Source organism: Pholcus phalangioides, unplaced genomic scaffold, assembly GCF_987345545.1.
Source record: "Pholcus phalangioides strain wild (caught in Gottingen) unplaced genomic scaffold, Ppha-v1.0 ptg000015l_1, whole genome shotgun sequence".
Taxonomy (NCBI): Eukaryota; Metazoa; Arthropoda; class Arachnida; order Araneae; family Pholcidae; genus Pholcus; species Pholcus phalangioides.
This window is the reverse complement of record NW_028301608.1, coordinates 67,191,637-67,206,108: the sequence shown is the minus strand read 5'-3', so window position 1 is coordinate 67,206,108 and position 14,472 is coordinate 67,191,637. Positions and strand designations below refer to the sequence as shown.

The 14,472-nt window shown below is 31.5% G+C and overlaps 1 protein-coding gene across 1 annotated transcript in view; it reads left to right on the top strand.

The window, feature by feature from the left end:
* Positions 1 to 14,472, top strand: part of LOC149076565 (putative RNA-binding protein EEED8.10) — a 68,016-nt gene that overhangs the window by 15,524 nt on the left and 38,020 nt on the right. Inside the window, exons 5-10 of the mRNA XM_089244149.1 lie at positions 471 to 546; positions 2,329 to 2,479; positions 2,748 to 2,840; positions 2,928 to 3,041; positions 11,726 to 11,823; positions 12,009 to 12,049. Of these exons, the coding sequence (XP_089100275.1) occupies positions 471 to 546; positions 2,329 to 2,479; positions 2,748 to 2,840; positions 2,928 to 3,041; positions 11,726 to 11,823; positions 12,009 to 12,049 (573 nt within the window). The remainder of the gene's footprint in view (positions 1 to 470; positions 547 to 2,328; positions 2,480 to 2,747; positions 2,841 to 2,927; positions 3,042 to 11,725; positions 11,824 to 12,008; positions 12,050 to 14,472) is intronic.

Here is a 14,472-nt window from a genome sequence, read left to right as displayed (position 1 = left end):
GCGCCATTCTTAAAAACTTGAAACTTGCATGTCTTCATAATTTGTTACGTATTGTCAAAAAGAGTTGACAGATATCCAGTCTGTCAACTTGTGGAGGACTCCAAAAAAGAATGTAAGGAAAGAAGACTCCAAAAAAAAAGTAATTTGTATTGTGAGGAGGGGCAGAAAAGAATTAGCTGTGGTTGATAGTACCCTGTTTTGGCCAAAAATTGTTTTTCTTATCAAGTCATTTCGCTTTGGCTCGAGTCATTCTTATAGAATACTGAAATAGTACTATGAAAGAAATAATAATTAAAAAAGAAATTTTTTTCTTTAGGGATTTTTATTATTATTATTATTATACGATGGTTGGGGGAGGGGGTACCCTACCCCGTTCTAGTTTTTCTAATTTTTTGAGTGAGAGCCCTGCATTTATTGTTTTTAAAGATCATGATATAAATAAATGATGAAGAATTTTTTTATTATTAAAGAATACTAAAAGTTCTCCCTTGTCAAGATAAGAGTGCTCGGTATCACAGAGAAGCAAGGGAATTGCTGTTCCAGCAGGCAAGTTTTACTGGCTATGCTCCACTTTTTATTTTATTTTTAATAACAATAAAACCAATTTATATATTTTCAATTTTTTTTATCAAAGAATTTTTCAAATGTTTTGACTTTTTTAGTAAATAAATAAATAAATGTATTTTCAGTTCTGAAATCATCCAATATTTGGAACCCAAAAGTATTATCACTATTTCTCTATAAATATTATTACGAAAATTATGTGTAGCGTAATTTGTTGAGAATACCTCGGAAGAGTAATCTCCTATGGCCCATGGGAAAATGTAAAGATATAGCTTGAGAGAGACATCCAGATCCTTCTGGAAAAGTTGATTTTCTGTCCATTAAGTGGCACCACCAAATTGGTACAATGAAATAGAATCCCCTGGAATATTGTTTTTCTCGAAGTTTTTATCGTACCTTTAAAAGGTGATGCCAACACAAGAGAAGGACAGAGTTGTTGGACTGTAAGCTCAGTGCGAGATTCTTATTTGTCAATCGTGTTCTGTCTGCTTGTAAATACGTGTAAAATAGCTGTTTTCAGTGAATAAATCTGTGATGTTCTGAAAATTGTTTCATCCTCTAATCATTTTAAGGACTTGTGAAACATTATCCGGAACAATATTTCTTCTTTCAATTTTTTTTTGTATTCATTCTTTTTTCGAACAGGTGCCTCTGCTTTGAAAACTGTTCCAGTAGAAAGGGAGTTTTACAAATGTTTTCATATATCATATATGAAATGCAATATTGTATTAGGATTTTGAAACATTAAATTTAAATTGAATAGTTACTAGCATTTCTATTTTCTATTTTTTTTTTCTTTGGTTTACCACTGTCTCTCTTGCATAAATACCTCTGGATGGAATGATTCACTTATTCCCCTAGATTCTCAAAGTTAGAGTGCTTCCAAATATTAACCTGTAATGATTATTTGGATATATGCTCAAGCTGTGGTTTATACTCAGACTTAGGCCATGAAGAGCCTTGGTTTTTAATACAAATCAAAGTAGTTTTAGAAAATTTCCAAATTCGTTTGTGATTATAAATTGGGTTGTATTTTATTATTTTTCTAATTCAGGTTCTTACAACAATTAACTTTGATGTGTAGAAAAAGAGCAATTGTATGTGACTGGAGGGTTTGAATGGGTACATGTTTGCTTACAAGAAATGTATAATCATACATGTATAATGCAATATTGAATATTATAAAATTACCTGCTAACTGTTAACCAGGATACACTTTAGTTCTTTATTTGTGGCAACACATGCTTTTGTTTACATTAGTTGTTTTTTGTGTTAGTTCAGATTGGACGCCTTGTTTTGTGTGTCCATTAAACTTCAATTTGTTTCTCTGCTCACGCATACTTTAATAATTTGAACATGTAACCATATATTTTTTCAGTTGAGGGACTTGAAGCCCCAGTTTATAATAAATTAGATCATTGAATTTGCAGCAAAACTAATAAAATTAGGTATTACAACTATACAAAAAGAAAAAAAAAACAACTTTGAATAATTATTCCATCATATAAGCTTTTTTCATCACAAACTACGTGATGTTTTTTGTGGCTCCACGTATGTGTGTTTTGCAATGTGCAGCCTCTTTTTTTTTCCTAACTAAAACTTTTGTTATCAAGACTTCGAGAGGCTTTGCTTTTTCTTTGATTTTGATACAGTAGCAAAAAATAAAAGTTCAATGCAGTTCCAAGGTGTTGAAAATTGATACATCGTACATATAGTTTCAGATATGAATAATATTGATTTTGTTTTGTATGTGTTTAATTACAGAACTATGAATATGAGAATAATAATGGGGAATTCAGTCGAAGGAGGATCTGTCGAAGCAGCAGTTTGCAAAATATCAATGAGATGAATGACGATATTCTTTTGCTTATATTCTCCTACCTGGGTTTGAGAGACAGAATTAAGTTAGAACTTGGTAGGCATTTATTATTAATATTCCTCTCATTGATTAATGGTGAAACCTTAGTTAAGTCCTACTTTATTCATAAAGCCATATTCACAGGATATTTAGATATATCTGTTTATACAAATTTTTATTAGAGTATTTCAAATCATCTATGCATGATAGTCAAATTGTATTTGTTCAAAAGCAAAGTGCAAACATTTTATATAACACTTTAGTGTAGTCACACAGAAATTCTAAAATTTTTTTGTTGCATGTAATTCAACATGCACACATTCAGTGTGTCAGAAATGGAAGAACTTGGCTTGCCGTCTATGGCAAACGTCTGAGACGCTGGATCTGAGTCAAGACTTCAACATCTACAAAAATAAGCGTAAGTTATTATTCCATGTTAATCACTGGTTTAGTTGAATTTTTGATTGCATTAATTTTTGACAGTTGCTTTTTGAATATATTTCAGCTCTCACAAACCATATACTTTCCTGTTTGTTAAAGAAATGCGAAGGAAATTTGAAACGATTGGATTTTTCTACATCTTCACATTCTCTTGATTATCATGCACTAGAAATTTTAGGTACGAAACTTTTTATTGAATACTTTCCGATATTTTAATATGATAAAGATTTGCATTGATATACAGTATGCTCTCATATATTTATCTTTTTTTACATTCATATTTGTACAAAACTAATTTTTTGAATCTTTCACTATATAAGATTGTTTTGAGTCCCTTAGCTTTTACATGAGAATTTGGTATATGCGATACTCTTGTCAACTTTTGTGTGAAACTTTTGAAATTTTCTGCTTAGTTTGTATTTAATAAAGCGAAACGTCAGTATAACGATACTCTGTGGATCATGAAAAAAATATAGTTATTAGTTTTTTTAAATTCAGTTCACTTTATTGTTTCATTTTGTCACATAAATACAAGATGAGACAAAAAATCTGCCAAGGGTCTAGAGATCCATACTGGCATGGGCCATTGCAAGTTTATAATGAACACAGTTACTTATTAGTGAACAATATCAACAAACTAGAACGGAAAAAAGAAAAAAAAAAGAAAACACAAAAAAAGGGGATTTAAAAATTAAATTTTTCCTTTTTTTCCACTGGTTAATAGGGGGGGGGGGACAGAATATCAAACAAAACTTTCACATGATTTGTAGTATTTTTGGCAACAGCAAGTAGTGCAACTATATGAAATATACATTGCATGATTTTCAGATGAGTACAAATAACAAGAATCACTATAACGTTGCAATGTGTAAGATCGAATAGATTCATTATTTAACTGAGTAAGGAGCATGGGACAGATCAAAAGAAACTCTCAATGTCACTGATTGAAAAAATATATTGCTTCATGTGTCTTTTGAAAGGTAATAAATTTGTAATATTAAGGATGTCTGGTGGTAAAGAGTTGCAAAATTTTGGGATGAGGTAAGTAAAATGCTTCTTTAGAAGAGTTTTGTGAGTAAGTGGTAATGAGTATACATTGTTCAATCTATTTGAGAAACAAGAATTGTTCAAAGGCTAAACAAATTGTCGTCTAAAAATAATTATAGTGGATTTGTAGAAGTAAAGCTGACAGGGGAAGGATTCCAAGACTGCAAAAAAGTTGTTTTGAAGGGGTTAAAAAGTCACTTTTGATGAGTATTATTGCTCTTTTTTGGAGTTTCATTATTGGTGTAAGATTTGAAACAAAGTCACCACCCCAGATAGTCAAATCATAATACTAGGGAATGAAATAATGAACAATAAAGTGCAGGGTTGTTTGGTTTAAACCAAGTGGTTAAAAAAAAAAAAAAAAAAAACCAAAGTGGTGGTTTTTTCAAAAAATCAAATAAAAGTTGCCTAAATATCATTTTTTCCCTTGAAAAATATCATATTGGTTCATTATTAGCAAAAGGTTTAATTTTTACCACATTTTATATCCTTGGGGTACATTCTGATGGTATATCTTAAAATGACAAGATTTTATAAGTGGTTTTTTTCAAAAAGTCTCATAAAAGTGGGCAGAATATATATTTTTTTTTCATGTGAAATATCTTAGTCATTTAAAGTTATATATAAAAGCCAAAATTTCTCATTCTTACAACATTTTCTAACCTTTGACTACATTCTGATGCTCTATCTTTAGCAAATTCATGAATAAGGATTGCATCACACATCTAAATGTAGTGGTGTATTATCTCACAGGGTTTCTTTTTCCCTTCACAAAGAAGCAGCTACAGTAATGACACCATCATGCTAGGGGCAGGGTCCTATAATCCAATAAAGACACCAGCTGTCCTTAAAGGACAAAGACTAGTGTACTAGTTGTTACATTACCTCACATACATTTTCATTTTCTTTCCCATAAGAAGTAGCACATCTCCTACTGTATATTTCCCAGTCTTAATATCTATATATATAAAATTGATTTTCTGTGTGTGTGTGTGTGTGTGTGTGTGTACACACACAAATCTACAATTTTAGATCGATCGTCACCAAATTTTGCATATATACCATATGGGACCCGACTTGAATGATAGGCTACTTTAAAATTTCGTCAGACCAGGGCAAATGCTCCAAATGGACAAAAAACTGTCCGGCAACAATGGTTTTTGGGCCTCAACAATCACTTTCCGAACGTTTACTTTGGTTACCGTGGTTCCCTAGCAATGCGTTTCAGACGTGTATATGCCTTTACAACGGTTTGTCACTTCTTTAATCCTGTTATTATATGTATAATAGTTTATGCCTTTATAATGGTTTGCCACATTTTCAATATACTCTCAGTAATGAGGCTTTTTGAATAGACGTCATAATCAGCATCGCTTTGAGAGTCAGGAAAAGGGTGATCCTCATAGAAATCAGTGCTAAAATTGTCGATTTTACTGTAGAAATGCGGAAATTAGTGGGATTTTCCGCCCCATCAATAATTTTAAAAATTGTATTGAATTCTCGATTTTTGAAATATTCAGTTCGCTTAGAGATATACGAAGCCCAGGAGATTAAATATGAAGTAATTAGCCAAACCTATACTTTTGAGTTGGATATTCGAGCAATATCATTGATTTCATTTATATCTTCTCAAGTATGAAAATTAATGTCTCCATATTGTCTCTTTTGATATTTATTTGCATAAATTCATGTGGGTTAGGATATTTTAAAATTAGTTATGAGCCCGTGAAAAGTGCATCGAAAAAATTCCACAGCTTTAAGGATTTTTGGAAGCTGGAACAGACAGATGGATAACTTGAAGTTCAGGGGGGGGGGATCAAAATACCTAGCGCCCCTTAAAAAAAGAAAAATATATATTCATTTCTACGTTTCTGTGTAAATCTATATTTGTTTATTTCGCGCAGGTCGCCATATTGGTTAACTTGGACATGGTTTGTATCTCCCTCAAGAAAAAGAGAGGGAGATATCACGTGATCCAAAAAAGCCTCATTGAAGAAAACCCGGGCAGCGCCGGGTATTATGGCTAGTATATATATATATTCAATAGTTTTTTTTTATACTTTCACATACTCACTGTTAAGCCCAGTTAATCAAGGTTCTACTGTACAGTAATTACAGATTTATGAAAAATAATCATCTATATACAAGGTGATTATGATTTAAGTTTTGATTCCAAAACTATACGATAAGTACTGATCAGAATGATTTGAAAATTTGCCTGGATACTCCTGAAGTTTCTTTCCCAAAAGAAAAAAGTGCAAAATGTGCAAGTAGATGATGCTGTACTTGGCCAGCAGTATAATCTATTTTGTGCAACCACATCATTTCAGCACTTCCACAGCATCAGTGTGTGGATAGAACTTCTATCAAGATGCACATTGCAATACCAGCAAAGCAGCTGCTGAAGACCCATTTTGACAGGATGCACCTTAACCCTTGCAACTTCTGGCTGTGGGGGTACCTCAAAATGTTATAAACAGTGGTCAGATTGCAAACTTTGGTGAATTGCAATCTCCAGCACATTCCCTATATGTTAGAAGTTCCTCAGGAATATTAACGGGATGGGGAAGGGCGAGCGTTTGGTTTAATAAAGCTGAATTGCAAGCATATCCACATTATGACCATGGCATACTCCGATTCTGTTGTCGAACAAGAGTTTTTGTGCTTTCAACCTCATAGCCATAACACGCGGTGGACAACATATTTAACATTTTTTAAGTAAGTTGTAGTTATTTGTTCAATTACTTCATTTTTTGTGATGTTTCCATGAATTATGAAATCGTGAATGCTATAATTAAGGTATCATTTTGCCATGACTGGCTATCGTTTCCATTCTGCGAGCAAATTTCCCACATATTGGATGATGTCATTAATTTTACAGTTTTAAGTATTTTTTCCCCTTTATCAAATAAAATTGAATTTTTTCAGGAATATTCATGTAAAATTTCAAGTCATTCTGACAATTGTTCTTTTTTTACAGTGTTTTGAGATCAGAACCTTAGTTGTAATCACCCTGTATATCGTAAATCACTGCTAATTAATCTGCATTATTTATGCTTCATTAAATACATTATATTCACCTAATTTTTATTACTTTTGCAAAATAGCTTCCTAATTAAGTATACTGAAAGTAAATGGAGAAAAACCTTTATATATTATATGATTAATAATAACATTAAAAGAATTTTCAAACACACAGTAATCCATTGAGTTAAGCAAAAAATAATTAAATTGCAAAAGTTGGTTTTTGTTAAAATGTAATAAATATTTATTGATTAATTAGCATGGGAATAGTGTTAATTACATTAATAAACATTTTATTTTAGTTAATTATTGGAAGTGTGAATGATTTTTCAGAAATTTCATTGTTTTTAATGTTTATACTATTTAAAACAAAAAAACCGGTTTGAACCAAAAAAACCTGGTTTAAACCAAAAAAACCTGGTTTAAACCAAAAAAACCTGGTTTTTTGGTTTTTTTCAAAAAAACCGATTTTTTTACCAATCCTGATAAAGTGTTAACATGAATGAATGATCTACATATGGTTTAAGGTAATATAGTTTGTAAATTACATAACACTGTTTATTTTGCAAATATTTTACATGAGTTTTCCATTTAAGGCTATGATTTACCATAGGCAAAAACTTATATAGGGTCCATGGGACAGAAGCCTTCCCCTCCTCCCCCTAATATAGTAGATTGCAGAGAAAACACTATTTAATGGTTGCTCCTGTGTTAATACCAGGATGTGAGTCAACTTCATGTAGCTTTGCACCCAAAATGAAACTAAAATGTAACAAAAATATTCCTTTTTTACTTTAATTTCTTAAATGAGCTCTAGCTCAAACTTTTTTCAATTTATCTATGTATCGTATAAAAAAAAATAATTCATGTTATATACGCCTTATTGAATACAAGTACTACAAATTATCTAAGATGGAATTGTGGTGATCTTTCATAAATTATCATTAAAGAAAACTCACAAAATACAAAATGTATGAACTTATCAGAAATGAATATTTGAAATGAAATTTGATATTTGCTTTCGTTAAGAAAGTGTATAATGAAGAGGAGCTTTTTTCCGTTTTTCGCGTTGGTAATTCTGTGTTTATAACGGAATGTAGTTTTGTGTAATACTGTATATAATTCATAAAAATGTGGATTCCGCCACTCCACATTTGTTCTTTTTGTTTGTTTTCAGGAAAACGTCACATGAGGAGAGCTGTCCTTATAAAACCAGTAAATGGAATCGCATGACCTCCCTCTTACCATTCTGTGCCATGATTTCTTTATATTCCAATTAAGGACTGCAAATGGACCAGTTTCATCCCATTTCGGTTCCCATACAAGTTTAAAAAAATCGTATTGTAATCGAAGTCATCCATTCGATTTATAGCCTTGATTATACGTTGAAGGTGCCTGCTCTAACAGATAGCCCTCCAAAGAAGATACCACCCCTTTTCTTTAAGGAATGTCGGCTGAACTGTCTTTTTTCCCACAGGGTTTGTACATCCTTACAAACTCCTTAAAAAGTCCTAACTTTTCATTTCCCTTATAACTCCTTACTTTTTGCAGCCACTCCTAAAAGGCCTTATTTTTTCTGAAGGGATGATCTTTCTTAGAATAGGCATTCCCCCATGGTGATGAATAGCGCTGCCTAGAAAAATAAGAGGAAGCTTCTCCGAATATAAAGAGGGAGAAAATAGAAAGGAAAACCTTCCTTTGTAATAGGAAATGTGAAAGCAGGGGAATGGGATTGGAACATATTTGCCAACCGTTATGATTTTGTCATATTTAGTATGATTTCAGCAGATTAATAGGATTATACACTTTTGCTTCTAAAAATACAATTTTTTACGCAATCACTAATATTGACGCTTTCCTGCCTATGTCACAAACTGGTCAGCGTTGGAAATCAATGGTTCATTGAACTATCACTCTGCGGAACCAGTAGCCGAAAATTTCCCCACACTCAGCAGGGAGAAAAAGTTTAACACTGGTGGCAGTTTTTTTTTAGGGTGGCGAAACAATATCTGGGGGTGCCAATATTATGCAGTATACTGAGTGGCGACTCAATCCTTTAGCATCCATTTGATGGATTGATATTTTTCCAAAATTTGCATGCCATCCTAACCCTTTATGCTTTCATGAATTATACAGCATTTTATTTATTTTTTAATCCAGACCAAATTTTCTAAATGAGCAATTTTTGATAGATTTTTCAGTAATAGACAATTATTTTCCAATATTTGAGTATCGTCAATTTTTTCATGTCTAAAATTTATAAAATTACTTTTTGGATTACTTTTGATTTTTGGAAATTTTCGACAAAAAATAATATTTCTCTTGATATAGTTCTATTAATATTGATCATTCAGGTGACTAGAATGTCTAATTTTGAGTTATGAATATCAGTTGATTTTCAACCCTTTAGCATCCATTTAATTTTAGAATTCAAATTTTTGTTTTCACGTAATCGGGGGACTATGTCCCAGTGAGCAAAATCATATTTCATTTTAGATAAAACATCACAGTAAAACAAAAGAGTTTCTTGTTTTATTTTTTAAAACTAAGCCATATTTCTCATGCAGAAATTACTTTTTCTAATTGTAATTATATAACTTCCTAATCTATTTTTAGTACACCTTTTTTTCAGTGAATTTGAAAATGGTCAGTGTTTTGCTTTTTATGAATAAAGTAGGATTTTTTCCTTCAGAGATTGGCAGGTCTGGTTGTGTGTGTGTGGGAAGGTCGTTAACAATCCAATCATTTCTGGGGGGGGGGGGGCTGGATGAATCTCATTGGTTTTTTTTTTTTGTTATATAACGTAAAATTTGCAACAACGGAAGCCCGAGATAAATCCAGTCAGGTGGCCCTGGAATTTATTTGTTTGAAATTAATACAAGTTAAAAATTTTTGTGTCCCTCATGGTGCAGGGGGCGTTGATATGGCTCCAGGTCCCCAATCCGATCATGGGTAGCGAAGCTGTGGAAATCAAAGAATCAGATGATACTGTGGGTAACGAAGATGTAGTTATTGAAGGAGGGGAAGTTACAGTCAAAATTGCAGATATAGGGTTTTGCTTGGCACCAGCATGGCACTTGCTACATTTCCATGTTTTCACACCATTTCGTTTTTGTAATCGGAATGATCATTTGCTAATGCCAGCACAGTAAAAATGAAAAAAATGAAAAACATTTTTTTTTACAAATCGAGCAGTTCATACCATCCTCTACTGAAGTTAGATCATCTCAACACAAACACTTGGAATCAGTCATGATAGAGCACAGACAATTTCAGAGGGATTACTTAATGGCTCCAATTGGAAGTAATTAAATTTTTGTAGAGTCACGATTGCACATTAAAATAAATTGCATCATATAAGTGTGATTAAAATTTACATAATACAGGGAGGAGGGGAATTTAGACTTATTGTACAAGAGATAAAATTTATCAACCGCTCACCACCTTTTGCCAGATTTCTAGTTAAAGAAGGATTATCGAGAGGCAGCAGTTTAATGTTAGAGCAGGGGTTCCCAAACTTTTTCCACCCACAGCACCCCTTATCCTAATCAATGTTCATCCACAGCTCCTCAGAGCAGTTTAGCAAAGACGCTCTACAGAAACTTTTGTTGGCCGCCACTCCATGGCACCCCTGACAAAGGTTGGCGACATGCAGTTTAAGAACCCCTGCATTAAAGTATAGACATTTCAAAACGTATTTGTGTGCTCCAAAGGAGAAATAGTCTATTTGTCACTGTAGCTGAGTTGTTAGAGCATTCGACCCAGGTTCGAGTCCTGGTAGCGACAAAGATAAAAATGTTTCCAAAAATCAGTATCTCTATACATAAATAGCCAGTTTTTCAGTATATCTTGTATTTCCAAACTAAATAAAATATCAATGTAGAGGGATTTATTGTTATATCGAGTATCATTGTAGCGAGGTTTCACTGTATTTGTCTGTATGAAAAAGCATTCTCTTATAATGAAAAAAAGATAGAAATTTATCAATGTCAAGAACGAGTAATAGCAATTGGAGTGGTGGTGTTCTCCTCTTATGAGCTGTCCTGAAAGAAAACCTTCATTATAAAACAGTGAAGGCCCCACACTCTCACACTATTCATTGTTGCTGGTGATCATTATTTTTTTGGTTTGGACTGTGATTCCATAGAAATGTTGTAATATGCTACTACTGAACCAGACATGCATCTTGTCCATATTCTTCTGCAGAACTTCTAACGAATTGGTGCATGTTGGAGTGTGTGTGTGTACATATAGTGAACGTCCATGAACTTTGTTTCTGTATAATGATTGTTATGTATAGTGCTGCTATCTGCAATCTACACATAAGTAGAGTTTTTGAGTTTTTCTCAACTCATAGTGAGTGAAGTGTAATGAATGAATAATTGTACCGTTGTAGGCCTGTTGCTCTCTGCGGCAAGACTTTTTAATATGGAGATCGGCTCGCATTTGTGCCTCGAAGTTGGCAACCACCACTGCGGCGACGGTGTGGTTTGAACCTGTCCGTCACTAGACCACTTAACCACCACAGCGGCTGTTGTAATATGCTAATAAATGCTCCATCACATAATTTGTGCATTCACAAATTTTCCCCCTGGCAACTTTGGGTATTTTTACTAATATAAAATATCAGCAGTTGATCATCTGATTATGTTGTAAGAAATTAATTCGGTTGTATGAACCCTGAATGTGTAAGGAAGGAATGTTGCTAATATTTTTGTTATTGCATGTAGCATAAAAGACACATTATTCTATGAATTATACATTTGATTTAAAAAATATATATATATTCAGCTTTGCAGTGCCCTAAATTAGAAGATATTAATTTGGAATCAATGAAGGTAACAAATGCTTCTTTGCGACAATTGGCTGTCAACTGTCCAGAAATCAAGGTATTTGAAAAAAAAGCTTGATGATTATTTGTTTTTATATTATTGCTACTCATACGTTTTAACTTTGATTGAAGTTACTTGATGAATTTTTTTCTTACCGGCTAGGATTTTTATATTCAATCTAACAGTAAATTATATCAATTTTTACATGCAATAACTATATTATTTGCTTTTTTCCTCTTCAGAAAGCTGGTCTGAAATCTTGTATTGAAGTTGGAGAGAAAGGGTATGTGTTTCTGATATCTTTAACTCACTTTTCATCAGAATTATTTTTATTATATCAAAAAAAAAAAAAAAAGATTAAAATTTTGCAAACATCCTTAAATTAGTTATGGCTTTACATTGAACAGGATAATTTTTTTGAAAGCATTGGGATTAAGTTATTTATCAAAAAGTGTACTCAGTCAATTTTTATGTGTGAAATTATATATTCAAAATATCCTACAATAGTAGTATATAGGATACCTAAAAATGAATCAAAAATCTCAAAATTGTGAGTTTTTCATTTTCATCTTCCAATTATTACAAACATTTTTCAGTGTTTTTTTGTGATTTTCACGTGTTTTTTAGCGGTCCTTATATTACTTTTTTACTGCAAAATCGTAATTTTCAAGCATTTTTGAAAAATCGCTCATTTTCTCACCATCAAAAAATACCCTGTTTTGATGAAAATCTATTTTTTTTAAACAATCACAATCATTTTGAACAGCTTTGATTTCAATAGTGTTGAAATGAAAAATTTAATGATGAAAATCAATGGGAAACAAACTATTTTAAATTAATACTTTGCAAAGTTGTTTTTGCAACAGATAAATTAAATTGGGAGATGCAAAAAATTGTTTTTTCAAAAAAATTGAAAAATATTCAACATCAGTTTTTTTTCACAGTTTCTTATTCATAAATCTACATATATTAGAATTTAGCTTAAAAGTTTTAGGGTTTTTTGGCCGACATGAAGTACAGTTTTCATCTTTCAACGTTTCGTTCGCACATGTGGCGAACACGAAAGTGGTACATTTTCAAATGATCTCAGTTTCCACTTTCAATGCCACTTAATGTCAATATCCACTTTCAATGCTCAGGCATTGAATTTTTTGAAACCTCACCTCAAATCACCCATTTATTTAAGATGAATAATTTCTAAATGTATTCTTATAGTATTAGGACTAGCAGATGTATATTATATTATATTATGATGTATAATTATGTCAGGCATAATTGCTATTGAAAATTTGTCTCCTTGTTTTCCTATACTATCAAATATGAAATTACGAAAAATTGAATATTTGAAGGTAAAACAAGGCCAGAAAATAGAGTATTTTGTCCTAAAAAGGATTTGAAAATAGGGACTACACCATCTTCACACTCAAAAATATTTTAATTTTTTTATGCATATCTGATGATAATTACAAATTACCATCAAATTTTGAAAATTTAATTATTTGATCGCCACCAATCTCATGAAATTGTTCATATATAGTTGATGATGCTTAATATATTTTATTATCCACATGCTTTTGTTGCCACGTTATTTGTTATTATAGGATTAGTTACATTAATTATTTTTTTCCCATCAGCATTGAATAAACCATTTTTTAATTGTAAACAAGGAGGAACGTAAAATCCATCACCGTCTATAGTTAGAATATTATTAGTTTTTCTATCATTTATTTTTACTCTTTTATCGACGTATCTTTTATTAACTGCATGTTTAGGATTGCTTGTGGATCTTATCTTCAATATTCAAGTAGCTTTTACCAAGGAATTATTTTATTCCTTTTATTTAAGATAATATTTGAAATTCACATAAGTTTTTACCAATTCATTTGAAACAAAACTTTTTGTAGAGACATCATGATCATCTACAGGATTTTTACAATTTTTCAAAATTTTATTTTCCATATAATTTCTGTCATTAGTCAATTTAAATCCAATACCTTGAGGACCAGGAAGACCTTCATTAATTTCAAAGAGAGGATAATAAGCAGCCATTTATTTAACCAAAAATTTATTCTTTCAATGTTTTTATTATAATGATGTCCTTAGTTTCATATTTAATTTGCATCATTTTCATTCTTTTAATATGAAATAAAACATATATTCTCTTAGTAGGATTATCTTTTAATCTCCAATTTAATTCTATGTTCAAATTACTCAAATCTGTAGAGTTAACATGCTTGGATAAATGAAAACAAATAATTGGATATAATTTACCAAAATTTGAATAGTTAATCATGCAGTCAGTCTCAACATTTATGTTATTTAACCCTGTATTTAAAAGAGCTGTGTAGAGTCTATTATAATCATTTTTACTAAAATCCATGGTATAATTAACATTTGGAACATGAACACCATTTATCATCAACCAGCATTCAACCATATCTAAATTATCAAATACCATGTTATTTTGTTCAGCATTGTTTATTCTTTTATCCAACTGAGGTATGACATACAATTGCAAAATTTCATCAGATGTAGCAGGAAAATTATAAGATCCTCTAGATGTGAGAGTATTATGAGATTTCTGTATCAATCTATATTGATTCCAATAGATATTGTAATATTTATTGGATAATTTCAATTCATCAAATGCAATGAGTGCAGAATTTTTAAATCTAACATTGTAACCATAATGTTAAATTTTTCACA